The 21,012-nt window shown below is 38.4% G+C and overlaps 1 protein-coding gene across 8 annotated transcripts in view; it reads left to right on the top strand.

Annotated features, from left to right (window-relative positions):
- The window catches only part of SENP6 (SUMO specific peptidase 6), a 139,631-nt gene that overhangs the window by 48,659 nt on the left and 69,960 nt on the right, over positions 1–21,012 (top strand). For 4 of the 8 annotated variants that reach the window (XM_070073877.2, XM_070073876.2, XM_051855510.3 and 1 more), the window contains 2 exons: positions 1,569–1,673; positions 18,515–18,585. In XM_070073877.2, the coding sequence (XP_069929978.1) occupies positions 1,569–1,673; positions 18,515–18,585 (176 nt within the window). Of the gene's footprint in view, positions 1–1,568; positions 1,674–7,824; positions 7,846–18,514; positions 18,586–21,012 lie in introns of all 8 variants that reach the window. The other 4 variants (XM_051855513.3, XM_089333000.1, XM_051855509.3 and 1 more) reach the window with 2 other exon arrangements.

Raw genomic sequence — 21,012 nt, 5'->3', positions numbered from 1 at the left:
GAGACCCTGCTGCTCCATTTCTGATCAGGCTCTCTGTTATGGCCTGGGAAAGCAGTAGAAGATGGCTCAAGTCCTTGGGCCCCTGCACCTGCGTGGGAGACCCAGAAGAAGCTCCTGGCTTCAAATTGGCGCCGCTCTGGCCGTTGCAGCCAATTGGAGAGTGAACCATACTCTGTCTGTGTAACTCTGACTTTCAAATAAATAAATAAATCCTTAAAAAATATTTATTTTTATTTGAAAGAGAGAATGAGTGAGTATTTGATATTCCATCTTCTGGGTGCACGCTCCAAGTCTCCCTGATGGCCTGGGCTGTGCCATGTCAAAGCCAGGAGCCAGTAGCTTCATCCCAGTCTCCCACGTGTGTGCCAGCTTGACCAAGCACTTGGGCCATCTTCTGTTGCTATATCAGGCCATTAGCAGGTAGCTGTATCAGAAGTAGAGCAGCTAGCCAGCTATTTCAGCCATTTGGGGAGTGAACCAGCAGATGGAAGACCTTTCTCTCTGTCTCTCCCTTTCTCTTTAACTCTACCTCTCAAGTAAATAAATAAAAATTTTTTAAAAAATGTAGAGCAGCTGGGATATGAACTGGCGCCTGTATGGGATGGTGGTGACAGCAGCTTTACCCTCTGCATCAGAATGCTGACCCCATTATTTTACTTTTAATTTGTCAGTTTATAGGTAAACAATGCAAGTATATAAAGAATATCTTACTTTCAAGGTAGTAGCTAAATCAGAATTAAGGACATCTGATTTTTAGTATTTTTTTTTCTTTACTGGATTTTCTTTACTGGATTAGAAGCATTTGAAAGACAAATTCCAAAGTTGAAAGTTCCTAATAGATAGTTTTACATAGTCAATTGGGTTTAACTGTTGGGGCTGATGCTGTAGTACAGTGGGCCTGCATCCCATATGAGTACCATATTGAGTTCTTTTTTTTTTTAATTTTTTTTATTATTTTTTGACAGGCAGAGTGGACAGTGAGAGAGAGAGAGACAGACAGAAAGGTCTTTCTTTGCCGTTGGTTCACCCTCCAATGGCCGCCGCGGCCGGCACACTGCGCTGCTCCGAAGGCAGGAGCCAGGTACTTCTCCTGGTCTCCCATGGGGTGCAGGGCCCAAGCACTTGGGCCATCCTCCACTGTACTCCCTGGCCACAGCAGAGAGCTGGCCTGGAAGAGGGGCAACCGGGACAGAATCTGGCGCCCCGACCAGGATTAGAACCCGGTGTGCCGGCACCGCAAGGCGGAGGATTAGCCTAGTGAGCCGCGGCGCCGGCCCCATATTGGGTTCTGATTGCTCCGCTTCTATCCAGCTCCCTGCTAATGTGCCTAGGAAAGCTGCAAGTGTTTGGGCTCCTGCCACCCACATGGGAAACCTGGAAGAATCTCTTGGCTCCTGGCCTCGGCTTGGCCTGGCCCAACCTTTTGGGGAGGGAACCAGCAAATGGAAGATCTCTGTCTCTCAGTCTTTCTTTCTCTCTCCACCTCTGTCTTTTAAAGTATTTATTTTGTTGATGTATATGTGATTCTTTTCCCTGTTCAAACTATTCTTTGTTTTTTGACTCTGCAGCGAAAATACACAAAATACATCATTATGTTCTGGAACTGTAGTTCATGGTAGACGTTTTCATCATGCTCATGCACAGATACCAGGAGTAAAAACAGCAGCACAAAGGTAAGGATTCTAAATGTCTTTGTTTAGTATATAATACGGTGCTCTTTTTAAAAACAGAGAGACAGCAAGATACAGATATAGAGAGAGAACAGACCCCAGTTACTGGTTCACTGCTCACATGCCTTCAGTGTGACCTTAGCTGGGCCAAAGCCAGGAGCCCGGGGAATCAATACAGGTCTCCCATGTAAGTGACAGGAACCCAGTCTTTTGAGTTATCACTATGCCACCTAGGATCTGCATTGGCAGGAAATGAGTCAGGAGTTAGAGCTATGTGTTGAACTCAGATACCTGATGGCGATTCACAGACATCTTTTACTGACCTCTTAACCACGAGGCTAAATACATACCCCTACTATGCTTTTTAATAGAAATGTTTTCATGTTTTTTTTTTTAAATAAATTTTTTTCAAAAATTCTAAAATTTTTTTCCTTTGTGGAATTCTGCTTTTTTCACTGCAGTAAGATCTATTCTTGAATTAGTTTGTGACCTGGAATCTTATTTTCCACTTCTGAATTATTCACATTCTGAAAAAAATTTTAAAATAAGAGCCATCATATAGCATTGCAATCCACTAGATCTAAAAAGATGCTTAAATTATGCTGATTTAGAACTATGACTTTTAAGATACCTTCCGTAGGGTAGGTAAACTCTAAAAAGTAAAACTAGTTATTTTCTTTTTAAATATTTATGTATTTGAAAGGCAGAGTTACAGAGAGGCAGAGAGAGAGAGAGAACTTCCATCCGCTGGTTCACTCCCCAAATAGCCACAACGGGTGGAGCTGAGCCACTCCAAAGCCAGGAGCCAGGAGCTTCTTCCTGGTCTCCCATGCGGATGCAGGGGCTCAAGGATTTGGGCCATCTTCTACTGCTTTCCCAGGCCGTAGCAGAGAGCTGGATCAGAAGAGGAGCAGCCAGGTGGTCTTAAACCGGTGCCCATATGGGATGCTGGCACTGCAGGCAGTGGCTTTACTCGCTACACCACAGCACCAGCCCCTTCCTTTTCTTTATAATGGTTTTAAGATTTTATGTTAAAGTACCAAGTCACATACTGATTTTAAGTTTGAGAAAATTTTTGTTTTAGTAGTATCAGTTAGATTTGGGAGTTCTTGTAGATGTTGAAAGTACTGCTTGAACTTTGAAATAATAAAAGTAATGGTTGGGGAAAGCTTGGTATTGTAAATGCTTTTGAGGTTTTCCAGAATCACACATACCAAAAAGTTAACTTGTCTTACTCTAGGGTACACAAACAAATCTAGATCTCTGGTGTACATGTGGCACAAACATCAGCATAGATGATAAATGGAGTATTTAGGGAGAGGAAGAAAGAGATATACTTTCATACACTGATCTCATCAATAGAAAACATTGTTGATGAAAATCTCTTTATATTCTGAAAATGTTGAAATACTGAAAAGTTGAAAAAATAATTTAGATTTATAATAAAGTAAAATTATCCATTTTAAGATAAAAATTTTGAATTTTTATTGCTTTTGGAGTTAGCTGTTAGCTTGAAATTATTTGCATAGTTAACTGTTTTTCCTGTTCCTCATTTCCTTCTTAGTACTAAGTGTCTATAAAGATTACCATCTGGAGATTGGATTGTGTTTTCTTTTATTCTGTATCTTAGCACCTATTAGATTTTGTGTGTGTATCCTTTCCTCTTTTAAAAAAAAAAGATTATATTCAGTTAATAAGAATTCATATTTACTAGTGATACATTGTTTCTTAAATTGAATTAATTTATATTTAAATAATCATGAGTGAAAACATTTGACAAGAGCAATTTGGGCAACAAAAAAATACTGTAGGGAATCAAGTAAGCAGGGCAGATTCTACTTATGCTTGTCATTTATTTATTTATTTTTTATTTGAAAGAGTTACGTATAGGAGAGGCAGAGAGAGAAAGATCTTCCATCTGATGGTTCACTTCCCAATTGGCTGCAACGGCTGGAGCTGTACCAAGCTGAAGCCAGGAGCCAGGAGCCGGGAGCTTCTTCCCAGTCTCCTTCTCTGGTGCAGGGGCCCAAGGACTTAGACCATCTTCTACTGCTTTCCCAGGGCATAGCAGAGAGCTGGATTAGAAGTGGAGCGGCCGAGTGTCAAACCAGCACCCATATGGGATACTGGTGGTTCAGGTCAGGGCGTTAACCCACTGTGCCACAGCGCCAGTCCCTTACTTATTTATTCTTATAAGGATAAGCATTTATTACTTCAACTGTAGTATGATCATCAGTAAAAAGATTTTGAAATTCACAAGTCAATGAGAGTATTTTCAGTTTTCTTTCTCCAGAAACATTTGAGTGATTTTTATGCTATGTGGGATGCATAGATGAGGTACAGTGTGTTCAAAGATGGATATAATCAACTCCCTATCCTTAAAGCTTAAATTTGAATAGGGTAGAGAACAGAAAGACAAGTGAGATTATACAATGAGTGTAGAAGTAGATTTATATTCAGAGTATGATATGTTACAGAGAAGAGAACAGGGAAAGTGTCAGAAAAGAAATATTAAAGGAACTTTTGTGTATACCAGGTAGAAGAGGACACTCTGTACATACAGTAGGAATCATTAAAGACACAAAGGCAACTTTACCTAAGGTGGTTGCAATCAAGCAGTTGATGTAATTGTCAGGCCTCATGTGAAGGTGAATATGCTGACATTTACGGCTTTTGAAATTTTTTTACTTTTCTCCAGTCTTAATTTTAAATTAAAAATAGTGCCATCATTTGGGAATTCACACAAAGCATTCTTTTTGAGGTGAGTGGTATAGCTTGTCTTTTAAGTAAGACCTCCATCCTGAATAATTTGTAGTTCTTTAGAAAGATATGGATTAAGTGCTTCATATATGCTCATCTAAAAAAGAAATCAGTGGGGGCCAGCACTGTGGCACAGCAGGTTAACGCCCTGGCCTGAAGCGCTGGCATCCCATATGGGCGGCGGTTCGAGACCTGGCTGTTCCACTTCCTGTTGGGCTCTCTGCTATGGCCTGGGAAAGCAGTAGAAGATGGCCCAAGTCCTTGGGCCCCTGCGCCAGTGTGGGAGACCGGGAAGAAGCTCCTGGCTCCTGGCTTCAGATTGGCATAGCTCTGGCCGTTGCAGCCAATTGAGGAGTGTACCAGATGATGGAAGACCTCTCTCTCTCTCTCTCTCCTCTCTCTCTCTCTCTCTCTCTCTCTCTCCCTCCCTCCCTCCCTCCCTCTCCTCTCTCTCTCTCTCTACCCCCCTCTCCTCTCTCCTCTCTCTCCTCTCTGTATAACTCTTGACTTTCAAATAAATAAATAAATAAATAAATCTTTAAAAAAAAAAAAAGAAATCAATGAAGTCTGTTAAAAGATCAGTTGTTTATTTAGCAGTGAAAGAGGATAGTATTAATTAGGAAAAAATGATGTACAAAAGTTTTAAGATCTATATAACTGTATCATTCCCACCCCTAACATTAATCAGACTTGCTAAGACAGCACATTTTATGAGTTTATGTTTATTATTTAACCTTTTGGAGAGAGAAGGAGCTTTTAAATTTTAACTAATTTTGTACATAATTTATTATTTATTTGAAAGGCAGAGAGTTCAGTTGGTTCACTTGGTTCACTCCCCAAGTGGCTGGGAGTCTGACTGATCCAGACCAAATCCAAGAGCCCAGAACTCCATCTGGGACTTCCATCATAGGTGACAGGCGCCTAAGTACTTAAACCATCTTCCGCTGCTTTCCCAGGTATATTAGGAGGGGGCTGGATTAGAAGTGGAGCAGCCAGGTCTTCAACTGGTGCTCATATGCGCAGCTTTGGCAGGTTGTGGCTTAACATGCTGCACCACAACTCCTGGTAAAAGCAAAATTTGATTAACAGAAGTGCTACTCTGAGTTTTTGAAGTCCTAAATCAAGTCATAGATAAGAGAATTAACCATTCTCTTTTTTCCTCCCTCTCCTTTTTGTTTTTGTTTATAAGTTTTTTTTTTTAAAGATTGACTTATTTTCTTTGAAAGGCAGAATTACAAAGAGGCAGAGGCAGAGAGGGAGAGAGGTCTTCCATCCGCTGGGTCACTCCCCAAATGGCTGCAAAGGTTGGAGCTGATCCTATCAGGAGCCAGGAGCTTCTTCCAGGTCTCCCATGCTGGTGCAGGTGCCCAAGGACTTAGGCCATCCTCTACTGATTTCCCAGGCTGTAGCAGAGAACTGGATCGGAGTGGAGCAGCCAAGTCTCAACCCAGTGCCCGTATGGGATACCAGCACTGCAGGTGGCAGCTTTACCTGCTGTGCCACAGCACACACAGGCCCTTGTTGTTAGTTTTACAATTAGTAGTGCAGCAACACTAGTTCAAGATAATTTTTTCCTTTCCCTTTTGTTGAAATAGTCCAATAACAAGAGTATAAGTAAAAATTTTACAAAGTCCTACATTACTAATAATTATTTTTTCTCACTTTTGAAAGGTTTTTATAAATATATATTTATAAATATATACCTTTCCTAGAGCAGGACTTGATAATAAACACATAGAAGACTTTTGTAGAATACCGTATCTTAGAAATTAGTTACTGTATCATAATCAATGCATTTTTCTCAAGGTTAAGGAAAATGTATGTATATTTTTGTTCTTTCTAATTACATTTATTGGGAAGAACCAATCCTTTTATCTCTATTTTCTACTTTACCTCTTCTGTGCAGGTGAGTTTAAAAAACTGTCTTGGGCTCAATAGAGAGGAGTTGGAAATGGCTAGATAGGTGTTAATGCCTGTTTTGGTTTTCATTTTAGTTTTTCTGGAAATAGACTTTCTTACAAAATAAATATATACAATAAGGTAGTCTACATTTAAACTTTAATGTTTATATTTTGTTTCCCTTCATTTACTTTTTAAGATTTACTTATTTAAAAGGCAGAGTAACAGAGATCTCATCTACTGGTTCACTCCCCAAATGACTTCTATAACCAGGGCTTGGCCAAGCCAAAACCAGGAACCAAGAACTCTATCCTGGTCTCCCTCGTGGATGGCATGGGCCCAAGTAGTAGTGAGCTGTCTTCCACTGCCTATGAAGGCATGTTTACAGGTAGCTGGAATTGAAGTGGGTTAGCCAGGACTTGAAGTGGTTGTTTAATATTGCAATGCCAGTGTCCCAAGGGGCAACTTAACCTGTTGTACCACAATACCAGCCCACATACTTCCATATGTTTAATTGGGGTGTGATAATATTCCCCTGTTTTTTCTGTCATTTATCCAACATGGATTTATTTTATGCAAATTATTCTCAGTTTTAGTAGAAAAGGTAAAATTTCAACTATAACAGCAGTGCAACTTTTAAAAAATGCATTTTTCTTTTGAATATAAAAACAAATTGCCATATTTTTTCTTTAATTTGCTAGGATTAGTATTTTATTGCATACTACACATTTTAGGAATGTGAGTTAATATGGAAATTTTATAAACCATGTTTGGATTACAATTAATTTTGACTATTCCCTTTACAATAAAGAATGATTTTGGCATGTGAATATTATTTTAGTCCAAATGAAGGGTTTATGTAATTTTACTTTTGAGTAATTAATAACATTTTGGACTTCCTATGAACTGTGGAGAATAGAATTTCTGTACATTGGACTTCAAATAAGAGGTCATGATCCTGGGCTTTTCCTTGTGTCTAAAGTCACATACTATGTTTAATTTAAGACTAAAATTTAAAAAACCTTTTTAAAAAATTTATTTATTTATTAAATATTTAATTATTTATTTGAAAAGCAGAGTTACAGAGAGAAGGAGAGAGATGTTTTACTCAGAGTGAATAATCATCCTGGTGATAGGATGGGGATTACTAAAAATTTTATAAATTTTCATTTCTTGAAGACTTTGCATAACCCTTCTAAAATAACATATCCTCAAGTGTTTGATAGTTAAATAAAGCCCTTTCAAGAACTTTCATATTTTTGTATTATCCATTTTTCTGTGAAATATATTATTATTATGACTAGATTATTTTGTGTGTTGACAAAAGTTGGAAAATAATTTAGACAAGGTTCATAACATAGTATGTATAAAATGTATTTGAAATAATTTGAGCACACTATGGTTTTGCCTTATTAGCTACAGTTACTACAACTACAGTAATATATCAACAATGAGGTCTTGCCTCTTACATTTTTTTTCTTTTTCATGTTTTAAGCAATCTGGACCGAAAAGAAAGGTAAGCTTAATTTGATGAAATAGAGTATGGATGTAGCAATGAAATATCAGATTATTTATATACTTTGAAAAATATCCATTGTACTAGAGTTTATCATTAAAAAGCTTATTGTCTAAATAAAAGGAAACCTATTAATAGTACAATGTGATATTTGACTTATGGAATTGTTTTGCTATAGTTCTTAATATACATTTTTCCATGAATAGTTAACATATATTTATGCTGATATATGACTTTGTCTTAAAAATAGGATATTTCAGTGCTTTGATTGTAAAGCTGATTTCATTATATCATCAAAATCTTTCTCTTACATTTCAGTGATAATATTCCTGTTTTTACATCTTAGGAGATTGGTTTGAATGGAATTAAGACACCTTAAGCTTAGAGTAACAACTTTATACATCATATGTATTCTATTCTAACCCAAAAATCTATAACAGAATTTTGTGAACAGCCTTTATTTGTTCATCTTATAAGAATACTAGCAGGCCTTCTTTCAAGAGCAATTTGAATAATATACATGTTACATGGAAAGTTTTTTAAGAACACACACATTTATATTTTGCCATTTGTAATAAATGGTTGTAATTGTTCTAAAACAGGTGTCCATAGGGTAGTTTCTCTCCATGGCAATATGCTGGGTAATTTTGTGTACATATGTGTGGGTTTTTTCCTGGCTTCCATGAGATTTTCAAGTCTCTTGTGAACCGTCTCTTCTCGTTTCCTAAGCAGGTTAAAAGCCTTTATATTAAAGCAATGCTTTCCCATAATTGGTACATGTATAACTGTTTAATTGTATAATTTCAACACTATAATTTTGCTTAAGAGTGTAGAGGAGGCAAAATGGGTAACTTGCAGTATTTTGTAGAATGTATACATTCCATCTTCATAAAAAATAAATTTCAAAAATGATCCTCCTAGGAAAAATTCAAGTGTATTTTATGATTGTAAATACTTCATAAGTTGTAAATGAATGAGTTGTACGAATATGTAACTACCTGTTTCCTTGGCAAGAAAAAATATTTCCCTGTTGTGTCAGTTTTTCTTTGAGTAAATCATTGCTTCTAGTAAGATGTATGTGTGAGCTTCAAAAAATATATGGAAAAATGAATTAGAAGTTTATTTTGATACAAAACAGTTTTTAATCCTTGCATATATTAGTTTATTAGTTATATTAGTTTCATAATAAGCATTTCCATAAACATTTTGAAGGATTCTTGTAGATTGGCCATTTTATATCATTAATTTTTTTTTTGACAGGCAGATTTAGAGTGAGAGAGACAGAGAGAAAGGTCTTCCTTATTCCGTTGGTTGACTCAATAAAGTAATTGCTGTAAATAGACATCAAATAATTTCATGAAGTCATATATATATGAAAGACTTGTATTTAAGTAACTTTTGTATTCCATATTAATTAAAATGTGGGTACTGTTAAAAATAATAGGTCTTAGATTATATTCTATTTCACAATAATCTTTGAGTTATACTGATTCTTCTCTGCTAATTTGGCTTCTTTTGCATATATCTGTAGTGGAAATTATTCATTTGTACATTCAGCAAATGTTTAAATGCCTGTATGTACCAGACACTTTTCTTTCTTCTTTTTTATTTTTTAAGATTTTATTTATTTATTTGAGAGGTAGAATTACAGACAGTGAGAGGGAGAGACAGAGAAAAAGGTCTTCCTTCTGTTGGTTCACTCCCCAAATGGCAGCAAGAGCTGAAGCTGCGCCGATCCGAAGCCAGGAGCCAGGTGCTTCCTCTCTGCGTCCCATGCGGGTGCAGGGGCCCAAGGATTTGAGCCATCTTCTACTGCTTTCCCAGGCCACAGCAGAGAGCTAGATTGGAAGAGAAGCAGCCGGAACTAGAACTGGCGCGTATGTGGGATGCTGGCGCTGCAGGCGGAGGATTAACCTATTGTGTCATGGCACCAGCCCCCCGAGACACTTTTCTAGGAGCAAGCAGAAATCCCTGCCCTCTTCAGACCTTACTTTCTTGTTTGAATAATAGTGAAGTAGGAATCAGAGGATCTCCCTTTAAGTAAAAAGCATAACCACTGGTTATGGTACATTACTTGATCATAAAATGAAAGTAATTAATATTTGCCCAATCTTTTTTTTTTTTAAGATTTTATTTATTTATTTGAGAGGTAGAGTTATAGACAGTGAGAGAGATAGACAGAAAGGTCTTCCTTCCGTGGGTTCACTTCCCAAATTGCTGCAGCGGCCAGAGCTGTGCTAATCTGAAGCCAGGAGCCAGGTGTTTCTTCTCGATCTAACATGTGAGTGCAGGGGCCCAAGCATTTGGGCCATCTTCTGCTGCTTTCCCAGGCCATAGCAGAGAGCTGGACTGGAAGAGGAGCAGCTGGGACAAGAACCGGCAGCCATATGAGATGCCAAAAACCGCAGGGAGAGGATTAACCTGCGCCATGGCGCTGGCTCCTTGCCTAATCTTAATGAATCTTTTTGAGAGACATATGTGATAATCACTTAAAACCAACTTACACACCATAATTTTGGACTTTCTAAACTTGAATAGTAATAGGTATTGAAATTTTTTTCATTCTTTTTTCTTAAGATTACCTTTAGGAACTTTTTTTTTTTTTTTTTTTTTAGAAAACTTTTATTTAGTGAATATAAATTTCATAGGTACAGCTTTAGGAATATAGTGGTTCTTTCCCCCATACTTGCCTCCCCACTCCCACTCCCTCTCCCATCGCATTCTTCATTAAGATTTATTTTTAATTAACTTTATATTCAGAAGACCAGCTGTATACTAAGTAGAGATTGTAACAGTTTGCATACAAATACATATACAACATATAATGTACTGTTTGAAAACAAATTTTACAGTTAATTCTCATAGTACAGCTCATTAAGGACAGAGGTACTACATGGGAAGTAAGTGCACAGTGCCTCCTGTTGTTTATTTAACAATTAAAATTCTGTTTATGAAATCAGTGATCACTGGAGGCTCTTGACATGAGCTGCCAAGGCCGTGAAAGCCTTTTGAGTCCACAATCTCTGTCAGTATTTAGACAGGGCCATAGGCAAAAAAGAAGTTCTCTCCTCCTTTCAGAGAAAAGTACATCCTTCTTTGATGGTCCATTCTTTCCACTGGGGTCTCACTCACAGAAATCCTTCATGTAGAACATGTTTTTGCCAGAGTATCTTGGCTTTCCATGCCTGAAATGTTCTTATGGGCTTTTCAGCCAGACCAGGAAGCCTTAAGGGGGATTCTGAAGTCAGAGTGCTGTTTAGGATGTTTGTCATCCTATGACTCTGCTGTGTGGACTGCTTCCCATGTTGGAACATTTTCTCCTTTTTAATTCTATCTATTATTTCCAGACACTTGATTTTATTTGTGTGATCCATTTGATACTTAATCCTATCTATATGATCAGTTGCACACTTAACATCACTTTAACATATAAGATGTACAGCAACAACTGTAAAAAAAAAAAAAAACCTTACAATAAATAAACTTGAGTGCTTTATCTAGTAAGTTAGCTACTGTTAAGCTAAATTTTGCCCATAATCTCTTGATGTCTGAAAAATCTCATTGACAGCCGCTAAAATTAGGTACCTAGTAATAAAATTAATAATGTATAATCCCTTATAAATGTATCTAAAGAATGTAAGGTCAAATATATGTTCCTTGTTGGTAAAACTTGTCTTTTGATGCCAGTACTCCTTAAAGTGAATATAATACAGCTATGGTCAAAATTTCAGTGAGTTATTTAGGGGATTTGATTAGGTAGTCCTAAAATTTTTTAGAACAAATTAGACAAAAGCATAAATAAGAGAACAGAATAAAGACTTGTTATATAATAAGACTTACTATTAAAAAAAATAGTGGTCAAACCTGGAAACACTAGGTTTTTAATACAGGAATAAATTTGACATATTTAGAGAACGGAAAGAAATTACCACAGGGCTACAACTTAGAGGGCAGAGGGGAGAATGTGACAAGATGAGTTTGGAAATAGGCTACCTAGATCATAAAAGGCTTTTTGTAAGATGATCTGAAGAGCTTGGATTTTATATTGATGCAAAAGGGGGGTATTTTATTACCAAATACATTTTTGAGATTTTTTTTTTAAGAGATAGAGATGTTCCATCTATTGCTTCACTCCCAAAGTGGCCACTATTGGGCCAGGCTGAAGCCAGGAGCCTGAAACTCCATCTGGGCCTCCCCCATGGGTTGCAGGGTCCCAAACACTTGGGTCATCTTCTGCTACCTTCCCAAGTGCATTAATGAGAAGTGGAGCAGCCAGGACTCGAACTGGTGTTCACGTGGGATGCCAGCCTTGCAGGCAGTGGCCCAACCTGCTGTGCTACAATGCCAGTTCCAATTTTTATACTTTTAAACAAAAAAGAAACAAACCAGATCCCATCAGAGAGAGATAGGAAACAATTAAAAGAGCGCCTGAGGGCCACAACAAACAATTGGGTTATCAGGCTAAGGGTAACATAGATAGATAAATATTTACTTATCACACTGTTCTAACAATCTTTAAATGAATACTACTTTTTAAAAAAGAAAAAGATTTTCTTTTTTCATTTGAAAGGCTGAGTTAGAGATAGCGGGGGGGGGGGGGGAGATTGAGATTGAGATTGATTGGTTTTCTATCTGATGGTTTACTACTTAGATGGCTCCAACAGCCAGAGCTGGGCCTATCTGAAGCCAGGAACCAGGGAGCTGGGGCTGGCACAGTGGCCTAGCAGGTAAACTTATGGGTGCAGTTTGGAATCCTGGCTGCTCCACTTCCAATCTAGCTTCCTGCTAATATGCCTGGGAACCAGTAAGAAGTTCCTGACTTTGGCCTGTCTCAGCCCTGGTCATTGTGGCCATTTGGGGAGAGAGCCAATGGATGGAAGATTTCTGTCTCTCTCTGTATCACTGCAATTGTGTTTTTCAAAAATAAATAAAACATTAAAAAGAGAATCAGTTCTGGAATTTGATTAATAATAGTGTAACAATGTTGACTTCTTTTTTGAAACCACTGTTTTAAAGTAGAGTGCTAGGGTGATAGATGTAAGAGTTTTGTGGTTTTGTGTTATCTTTGCAACATTTCTGCAAATCTAAAATTTCAAAATTATGTTTACTTGGAAAAAAAAATGTCCTTCACAGCTGAGGCTTATCTAACCTTGAATGAACAGAGCACTTTGATGTGATTAAATAGTATGGATAGAGAAGCAAAGGCTTTACAGTTCATTTTATTCAGCTTGCATACTTAGTTCCATAAAGTGGGGCATCTAAAACTTCTACACAAAACAGTCAGTCAGACACCTAAACAGGGAGAGAGATGACAAGCAAGCTTTGCCTCTTTGCCTCTGCTTTCTTTGGGGTAGGAAAGAAATACCCACTGAGAAGTTAAACCCTTGGGCTTGAGTTTCATGCAAGTTTGAAGTTTGACATTTGTTACTTACAAAGATAATAGAACTCAAATCAGTAAATTAACATACCTTTTGATCAGCTCATCTAGTACAAAATTTTTCAAGCAGCTTTTTTTTTTTTTTTTTTTTTTTGAGAGTGTGAGCTTCTGTCCACTGGTTTCCTGCCCAACTGTGTATCGGCAGGAACCATCTTACTTGAACCATCAGCACTGCTCCCAGGATCCGCATTAGCAGGGCCTGAAGCTGGGTATCAACCCACTATACTCTGATATGAGATGCAGGCATCTTAACGAGTGTCTTAACTGCTAGACTGAATGCCCTCCCCCTCAAAAAGAAATCCACTAAATTTTAAAGAAAATTATATGGTTTGTAACTAGAAAATTATTTTAATTCTCTTATTATTATATTTATATTGAACTTTATATGTAATATATAAGTATATATAAGTATATTTTATTATATATAAGTATATATACTTATATGCATTATACATATAATATAAAGTTTTTTATTTTTTATATTATACTTTAGCTATGCTTCTATTTCTGAGCTATATTCGTTATAATTTTTTTTTTTTTTTTGGACAGGCAGAGTGGACAGTGAGAGAGAGAGGCAGAGAGAAAGGTCTTCCTTTTGCCATTGGTTCACCCTCCAGTGGCCGCCACAGCCGGCCAGCGCACCGTGCTGATCCGAAGGCGGGAGCCAGGTGCTTCTCCTGGTCTCCCATGGGGTGCAGGGCCCAAGCACTTGGGCCATCCTCCACTGCACTCCCGGGCCACAGCAGAGAGCTGGCCTGGAAGAGGGGCAACCGGGACAGAATCCGGCGCCCCGACCAGGACTAGAACCTGGTGTGCCGGCACCACAAAGTGGAGGATTAGCCTAGTGAGCCACAGCACCGGCCTATAATGTTTTTTAAAGATTTATTTATTCGAGAGAGAGAGATCTCCATCTGCTGATTCATTTCCCAGATGGCTGCAACAGCCAGGGCTGGGCCAGGTGGAAGCCAAGAGCCAAGAAGTGTTTGGCTTTATTTATTTATTTATTTATTTATTTATTTATTTATTTATTCGAGAGTTACAGACAGAGGAAGAGACAGAGAGAGAGGTATTCATCAGGTATTCATCCACAGGTTCACTCCTCAAATGGCCACAAAGGCCGGATTTTAGCCAGTTTGAAGCCAGGAACCAGGAGCTTCCTCTAGATCTCCCACATGGGTACGGGGCCCCAAGTACTTGGGCCATCTTCTGCTGCTTTCCCAGGCTATAAGCAGAGAGCTGGATCAGAAGAGGAGCAGCTGGGAATTGAACCGGTGCCCATATGGAATGCTGGTGCCACAATCAGAGGCATAGCCCATTACACCATAGCCCTGGCCCCTAGCCAGGATTTTAATCCAGTTCTCCCTTATGAGCATAGGGGTGCATTCACTTGGACCATCTTCTGCTTTGCCAGGCACAATAGCAGGGAGCTGGATTGGAAGTAGAGCAGGCAGGACTCAAACCAGTGCCCATATGGGATGTTGGCGTGACAGACGGTAGAGACAGAGAGAAAGGTGTTCCTTCCGTTGGTTCACTTCCCAAATGGCCACCATGGCTGGTGCTGCGCCGATCCGAAGCCAAGTACCAGGTGCTTCTTCCTGGTCTCCCATGCGGGTGCAGGGGCCCAAAGACTTGGGCCATTCTCCACTGCCCTCCCGGGCCACAGCAGAGAGCTTAACTGGAAGAGGAGCAACCGGGACTAGAACCCGGTGCCCATGTGGGATGCTGGTGCCACAGGTGGAGGATTAACCAAGTGAGCCATGGTTCCTGCCCATACTTACTGTACTTTAACACCTGCTCCTATAATGTCTTTTGTTTTTTTCAAAAAAGATTTATTTATTTGAAAGGCAGAGTTACGGAGATGGAGGTCTTTGATTTGCTGCTTCACTCCGTAGATCAATGCAACAGCTAAGAGAGGGCCCAGCCAAAGCCTGGAGCCTGAAACTGCATCCAAGTCTCCCACATGGGTGCCAAGGGTTCAGGTATTTGGGTCATAGATTCCGTCCCAGATGTATTCATTCAAAAGTGGAGCAACTGGGACTTGGGATGTCAGCATCATATGCAGCAGCTTCACAGCATGTGTCATCATGCAGCCCCCTCATAATACGTTAAAACAATTTGCCAGTGTGTATGGGAAAACAACAAATATTGAAAGCAGTTGTCCATGGGAAGCAGTCCAGACTCAGAATTACAAATGCTCTAAACAGCACTCTTACCCTAGAATCAGCCCTTAAGGCATTCTGGTCTGGCTGAAAAGCTCATGAGAGCATTTCAGGCATGGAAAACCAAGACAATGTGGCAAAAAAGAGTGTCCTACATGAAGCTTCTCTGGGAGAGAGACCCCAGTGGAAAGAAGTGGCCATCAAAGGATGTACTTTTCTCTGAAATGAGGAGAGAACTTCCACTTTGTTTATGGCCTTGTCTAAATACTGACAGAGATTGTGGATTCAGAATGCTTCCATAGCCTTAGCAGCCCATGTCAAGAGCCTCAGGTGATCACTGACATCGTACATAACAGTGCTAATTGTTAAATTAACAACAGTAGTCGCTGTGCACTTCCCATGCTGAATGAGTTGTATTATGAGAATTAACTGTAAAACTTGTTCTTGGCGCGTCGTGGCTCAGTAGGCTAATCCTCTGCCTGCGGTGCCGGCTTCTAGTCTCAGTTGGGGCACCGGATTCTGTCCCAGTTGCTCCTCTTCCAGTCCAGCTCTCTGCTGTGGCCCAGGAGGGCAGTGGAGAGTGGCCCAAGTGCTTGGGCCCTGCATAGCTTCACCCGCCACACCACAACCCCTGAAGATGTAAATTGAGCAATAAATATACCACAGTGTAATTTTGAAATAAAAGTTGGTTGAAATATTCACAGAATAGAAAAACTTGGGATTTACTGAGTTAAAGACTGCAGTTTTATTTTTTTAAAGTGTAGATTATTTTTTTATTTTTTTATTTTTTGACAGGCAGAGTGGACAGTGAGAGAGAGAGACAGAGAGAAAGTCTTCCTTTGCCGTTGGTTCACCCTCCAATGGCCGCTGCGGCCGGCACGCTGCGGCCGGCGCACCACGCTGATCCGATGGCAGGAGCCAGGTACTTATCCTGGTCTACCATGCGGGTGCAGGGCCCAAGCACTTGGGCCATCCTCCACTGCATTCCCTGGCCACAGCAGAGAGCTGGCCTGGAAGAGGGGCAACCGGGACAGAATCCGGCGCCCCGACCGGACTAGAACCCGGTGTGCCGGCGCTGCAAGGCAGAGGATTAGCCTAGTGAGCCGCGGCGCCGGCCCTAAAGTGTAGATTTTTAAAAACTTGTCTTTAAAAAAAATTACTTTTTTTCTTTAAAAAATTACTTTATCTAAAGACTATTATCCCTTTTTTGGAATTCTATGTAATATACAAGCATGCATTTTATTTCAGTTCTAATATAATGCAATTAGGAACTTAAAAATCTACCTTCTTTTTATAATGCAACTATTGAATTTTCTAAGGTAAATTCTCACCTTCTCAACTCCTGTCATCACATTTGGTCGAATGGAAATTGCCGGTTATATCAGATGTTGTTCTGTTCCTCATTATTGATAAAATTTACCAAGATTCTGATTCCGGTGTTGCCATTTAATAGTTACATGACCCATAGGCAACTTGATCAACCTCCTGCCTCAGTTTCCTCATCTGTAAAGTACTGATAATATGTACCAAATAAGATTATTGTGAGAATTAAAGGAGTTAATAGAAAGCGCTGAAAACAGTACCTGGCACATGGTGCTGGATATTTGCTAATTGCTAGTTCAAGTGCACAACTATCTGTTCTTAATGTTTTCCTCCTGTGTCATTTTCATATTGTTTTTAATTTAAGTGTTTTCACTTTTACAATGTGAAACTATAAAATCCTTGCAAGAAAATTTCTTTCAAATTTTTGTGTACTTTGATTATTTTATCCTGTAAGGAATAGGCAGTATTGATCACTAGTGTGAAAGGATTTACAGATAAATAGAAGAGCCTTTCTATTTTTAATTCCCTTGTTACAGAAAATGGGATACTTTTAGAAGCTTTTATTTAGGGTACTAAGTTACCTAGTTATTACAGCTTCCTGTGCATTGCACATTCTGCATTTCTTTTTGTGATGCTTTTATCCACAATTAGATATAGGGTTTTTGCTGCTTCTCACAATTCATATATATTTGGATTTACACAGACAGTGGTTAGTACCCTTTGTTACTAAGGATTATGTATTAAACTGGTGGTATATGAGTTCTGATTAATATTTTAAAACAAGTAGGGGGCCGGCGCTGTGATGTAGCAGGTTAATACCCTGGCCTGAAGCACCGGTATCCCATATGGGTGCTGGTACTAGTCCCGGCTGCTCCATTTCCTGTACAGCTCTCTGCTGTGGCCTGGGAGAGCAGTGGAGGATGGCCCAAGTCCTTGGGCCCCTGCACCCGCGTGGGAGACCGGAGGAAGCTCCTGGCTCTTGGCTTCGGATTGGCACAGTTCCAGCCATTGCAGCCAATTGGGGAGTGAACCATCGGATGGAGGAACTCTCTCTGCCTCTCCTCTCTTTGTGTAACTCTGACTTTCAAGTAAAATAAATAAATTTTTAAAAACATATTTTAAAACAAGTATATAGTTATGTTACAAAACCAAAATACTTGTTCTATGATTACTTGCTTTGGACATAACATTTTTTGTACTCATTTTGGAATTGCCCTCGATAACAGTATCAATATTTAACGTTTATTCTTTTATTCATTGGTTTGTTTCTAAACAGCTAAGATACATTTATTTTATTAAGCTGGGTAATTCTTTATTCAAAATATATGAGACTGTGACGTATTTTGAGTCTTTTTAATGAGATTCTTAAAATATTATGATGACAGCTACAAAAGGAAATTTTTAAAGGCTTGGGCATTTGAAGAATAAATTATATAGCTTTCAAGTTTTTAAATTTTCCAAAGGAATTACCTTAAAAGGACAATAATTTTTATTAAATGTTTATTCAACAACCTTCATATTATATGCTCAGATTGATGATCTAAGTTAAGTAAAATTGCCACTAGACAGAGCTTCAATTCATCACCATTTACTGAATTTGTATGATAGTTTTATTGTTTGATAGTATCACTTTTTATATGCCAAAGAGCTTTAGTTACTTTTAATAAATATATCATAGTATATCCTTTATGTTTTTATTTTGCAAACCATATGTTCTTTTAAGTAAAACTATATAAATTTCCTTTTCTAGGAAAGAATACCCACCTCATGTCCAAAAAGTTGAAATTAGTTCAGTAAGGTTAAGTCGGCCCCAAGGTGTGGGTAAGTGTGCAGTTTCAAATGTTATACCTATGATGGGTTTTTAATTGCTGCATGAAAGGTACAAATACAGATTAAAAAAAAATATTGGGGTTAGAGTATTCCCAGCCATAATTGAAATTTAGGGAAAATGATTATTTGTAACTGTGATTTTTTTTTTAAACTTTTATTTAATAAATATAAATTTCCATAGTACAGCTTACGGATTACAATGGCTTTTTCCCCCCATAACTTCCCTCCTACCTGCAACCCTCCCCTCTCCCACTCCCTCTCCCATTCCATTCACATCAAGATTCATTTTCAATTATCTTTATATACAGAAGATCAATTTAGTATATATTAAGTAAAGATTTCAACAGTTTGCACCCACACAGAAACACAAAGTATAAAATACTGTTTGAGTACTATGTAACTATGATTTAAGAATTTCACTGTGACCTGATATCATTGAATGGTTGCAATGACATGTGATTAGTTTGAATTCTTTTGATTATATTAGTGTTTTTTTTTTATGTTGGAAGTCCAGATATTGTAAATGAGCTATTGTTTCAAAATTGTGTTTTGTTGAACTATGTTATAATGTTGTATTATGTATTTTCTCTTAATTATTTTGGTACTAAAATTTATAATGCATTTCTTTTTTTAGAAAGATTCCATACTTGATACAATTGTGTTAATAGTATTGGAAAACCAATGCGATTAGAAATTTATATTAATATTGAATTAATATAAATATAACCTTTATGAAAAATATTTCACCATCAAGTCAGTTTTCATTATCTAGACTTGCTATTCTTTGTCCCAGGCCTTTGTTTGCTTTAAATAGCTGCAATAGCCCACAGTTCCAAAACCAAATATTTAGAAGAGTTAGGTTTTCTTTAAAGCTAGAAGTTTGTTTTTCAACACCCACATTCTTTTTCTGCTTTAAATTAAATAAAAATATTTTCTGTACATGTTTTAAACATATTTATAATTTTTAAAAAGATGTATTTATATATTTGAAAGGCAGAGTGACAGATAGAGAGGGAGCCATAGAGAGAGCTTCTTTCTGGTGGTTTATTCCCCAAATGGCTGCAGCAACCAGAGTTGGGCTGGGCCCAAGACAAGAACCTGGAATTCTATTCACGTCTCCCACATGGTTGACAGGGCCCCAAGTACTTGGAGCTGGATAGGAAGCAGAGCAACAGGGACTCCAGCTGGCATTCTAATATGGGATGCCCACATCTCATGTGGCAGGCTAACTCGCTTTGCCACAGTGCTGGCCCTTGTATCTCTATTTCATAAAAAGAATATTACAAACTTAATTTAATCCTTTCTTAATAACTTGTAGTCATTATCATTGTGGATTATTATACTTTACAGTTACCAAGTAAGTTATTACACTTTACAGTTGATATACTTACTGTTGAAAAGTTTAGCAATAGTGGGTACCTTCTTTAACACTTGTTCTGTTAATACCTTAAATTTCCTTGAATTACAACTCTGTACTAGAAGCTAAGTCAAGTGCTTTACATTTGTTATTTTGCTTGTGTACTAATTTTCTATCCAACATTCCCATAAGCTAAATTGAACTTTTGCCAACATTTTGTACAGAGGAGGAAATCGATGCACAGCAGAATTATATAACTTACTCAAGAATATACAGCTAGCAAATGGCAGAGCTAGTGTCCAACCAAGGTCTGTTGGATGTCAGAACTCATGATGTTATCTCTATGCTGTATTATTTTTTTGCTCAGTCACAAAGCTATTTCAAATCCTTAGAGAGGAACTGTTTAGCAAGTACTTTTAGCCGAAAGGCAGAATTGCAAAGAGAGGGAGAGACAGGGATGGAGAGCTTCTTCCATCCACTCCCCATTTGGCTGCATTGCCTGGGTTTGGGCCAGGCTGAAGCCAGTAGCCTGGAATTCCATCCTAGTCTCCCATGTGCGTAGAAGGAGCCTGAGTATTTGGGCCAAACTGTTTTCCCAGGCACATTAGCAGAGAGCTAGATCAGAAGTGGAGCAGCCAGGGCTCAAACTGGTGCCTAATGTCGCAGGCAGTGGCTCAACCTATAAATGCCACAGTTCCAACTCCTTGTTACATTTAATTTTTAAATTTTGTTCAACAACATTAAGTAGATAAGAATAATGTCTTTTGTTGTTGCTTTTTATTTTGAAGTTACTTTTAGACTTAGAGAAAAGCTACAAAACTAGTACAGAAAAGTGCCTATTTTTCTTTTGCCCAGATTCACCTAATGTTAACATATTTCTAGTCATAGTATATTTCATTAAAATTATTATTCATTTATTTGAAAGGCAGCAAGATAGAAATCTCTCATCTACTGCTTCACTCTCAAATGTCAGCAGCGGCTCATGCTGGGCCAGGTCAAAGCTGCAAGCCAGGAAGTTAGTCTGGGTCTATCATGTGGGTGGCAGAGACCCAACTACTGGA

This window comes from Oryctolagus cuniculus, chromosome 5, assembly GCF_051225735.1.
Source record: "Oryctolagus cuniculus isolate XC-2025 breed Fujian yellow rabbit chromosome 5, ASM5122573v1, whole genome shotgun sequence".
NCBI lineage: Eukaryota > Metazoa > Chordata > Mammalia > Lagomorpha > Leporidae > Oryctolagus > Oryctolagus cuniculus.
The sequence above is the reverse complement of the archived record's forward strand: the minus strand, read 5'-3'. Positions and strand labels throughout refer to the sequence as shown.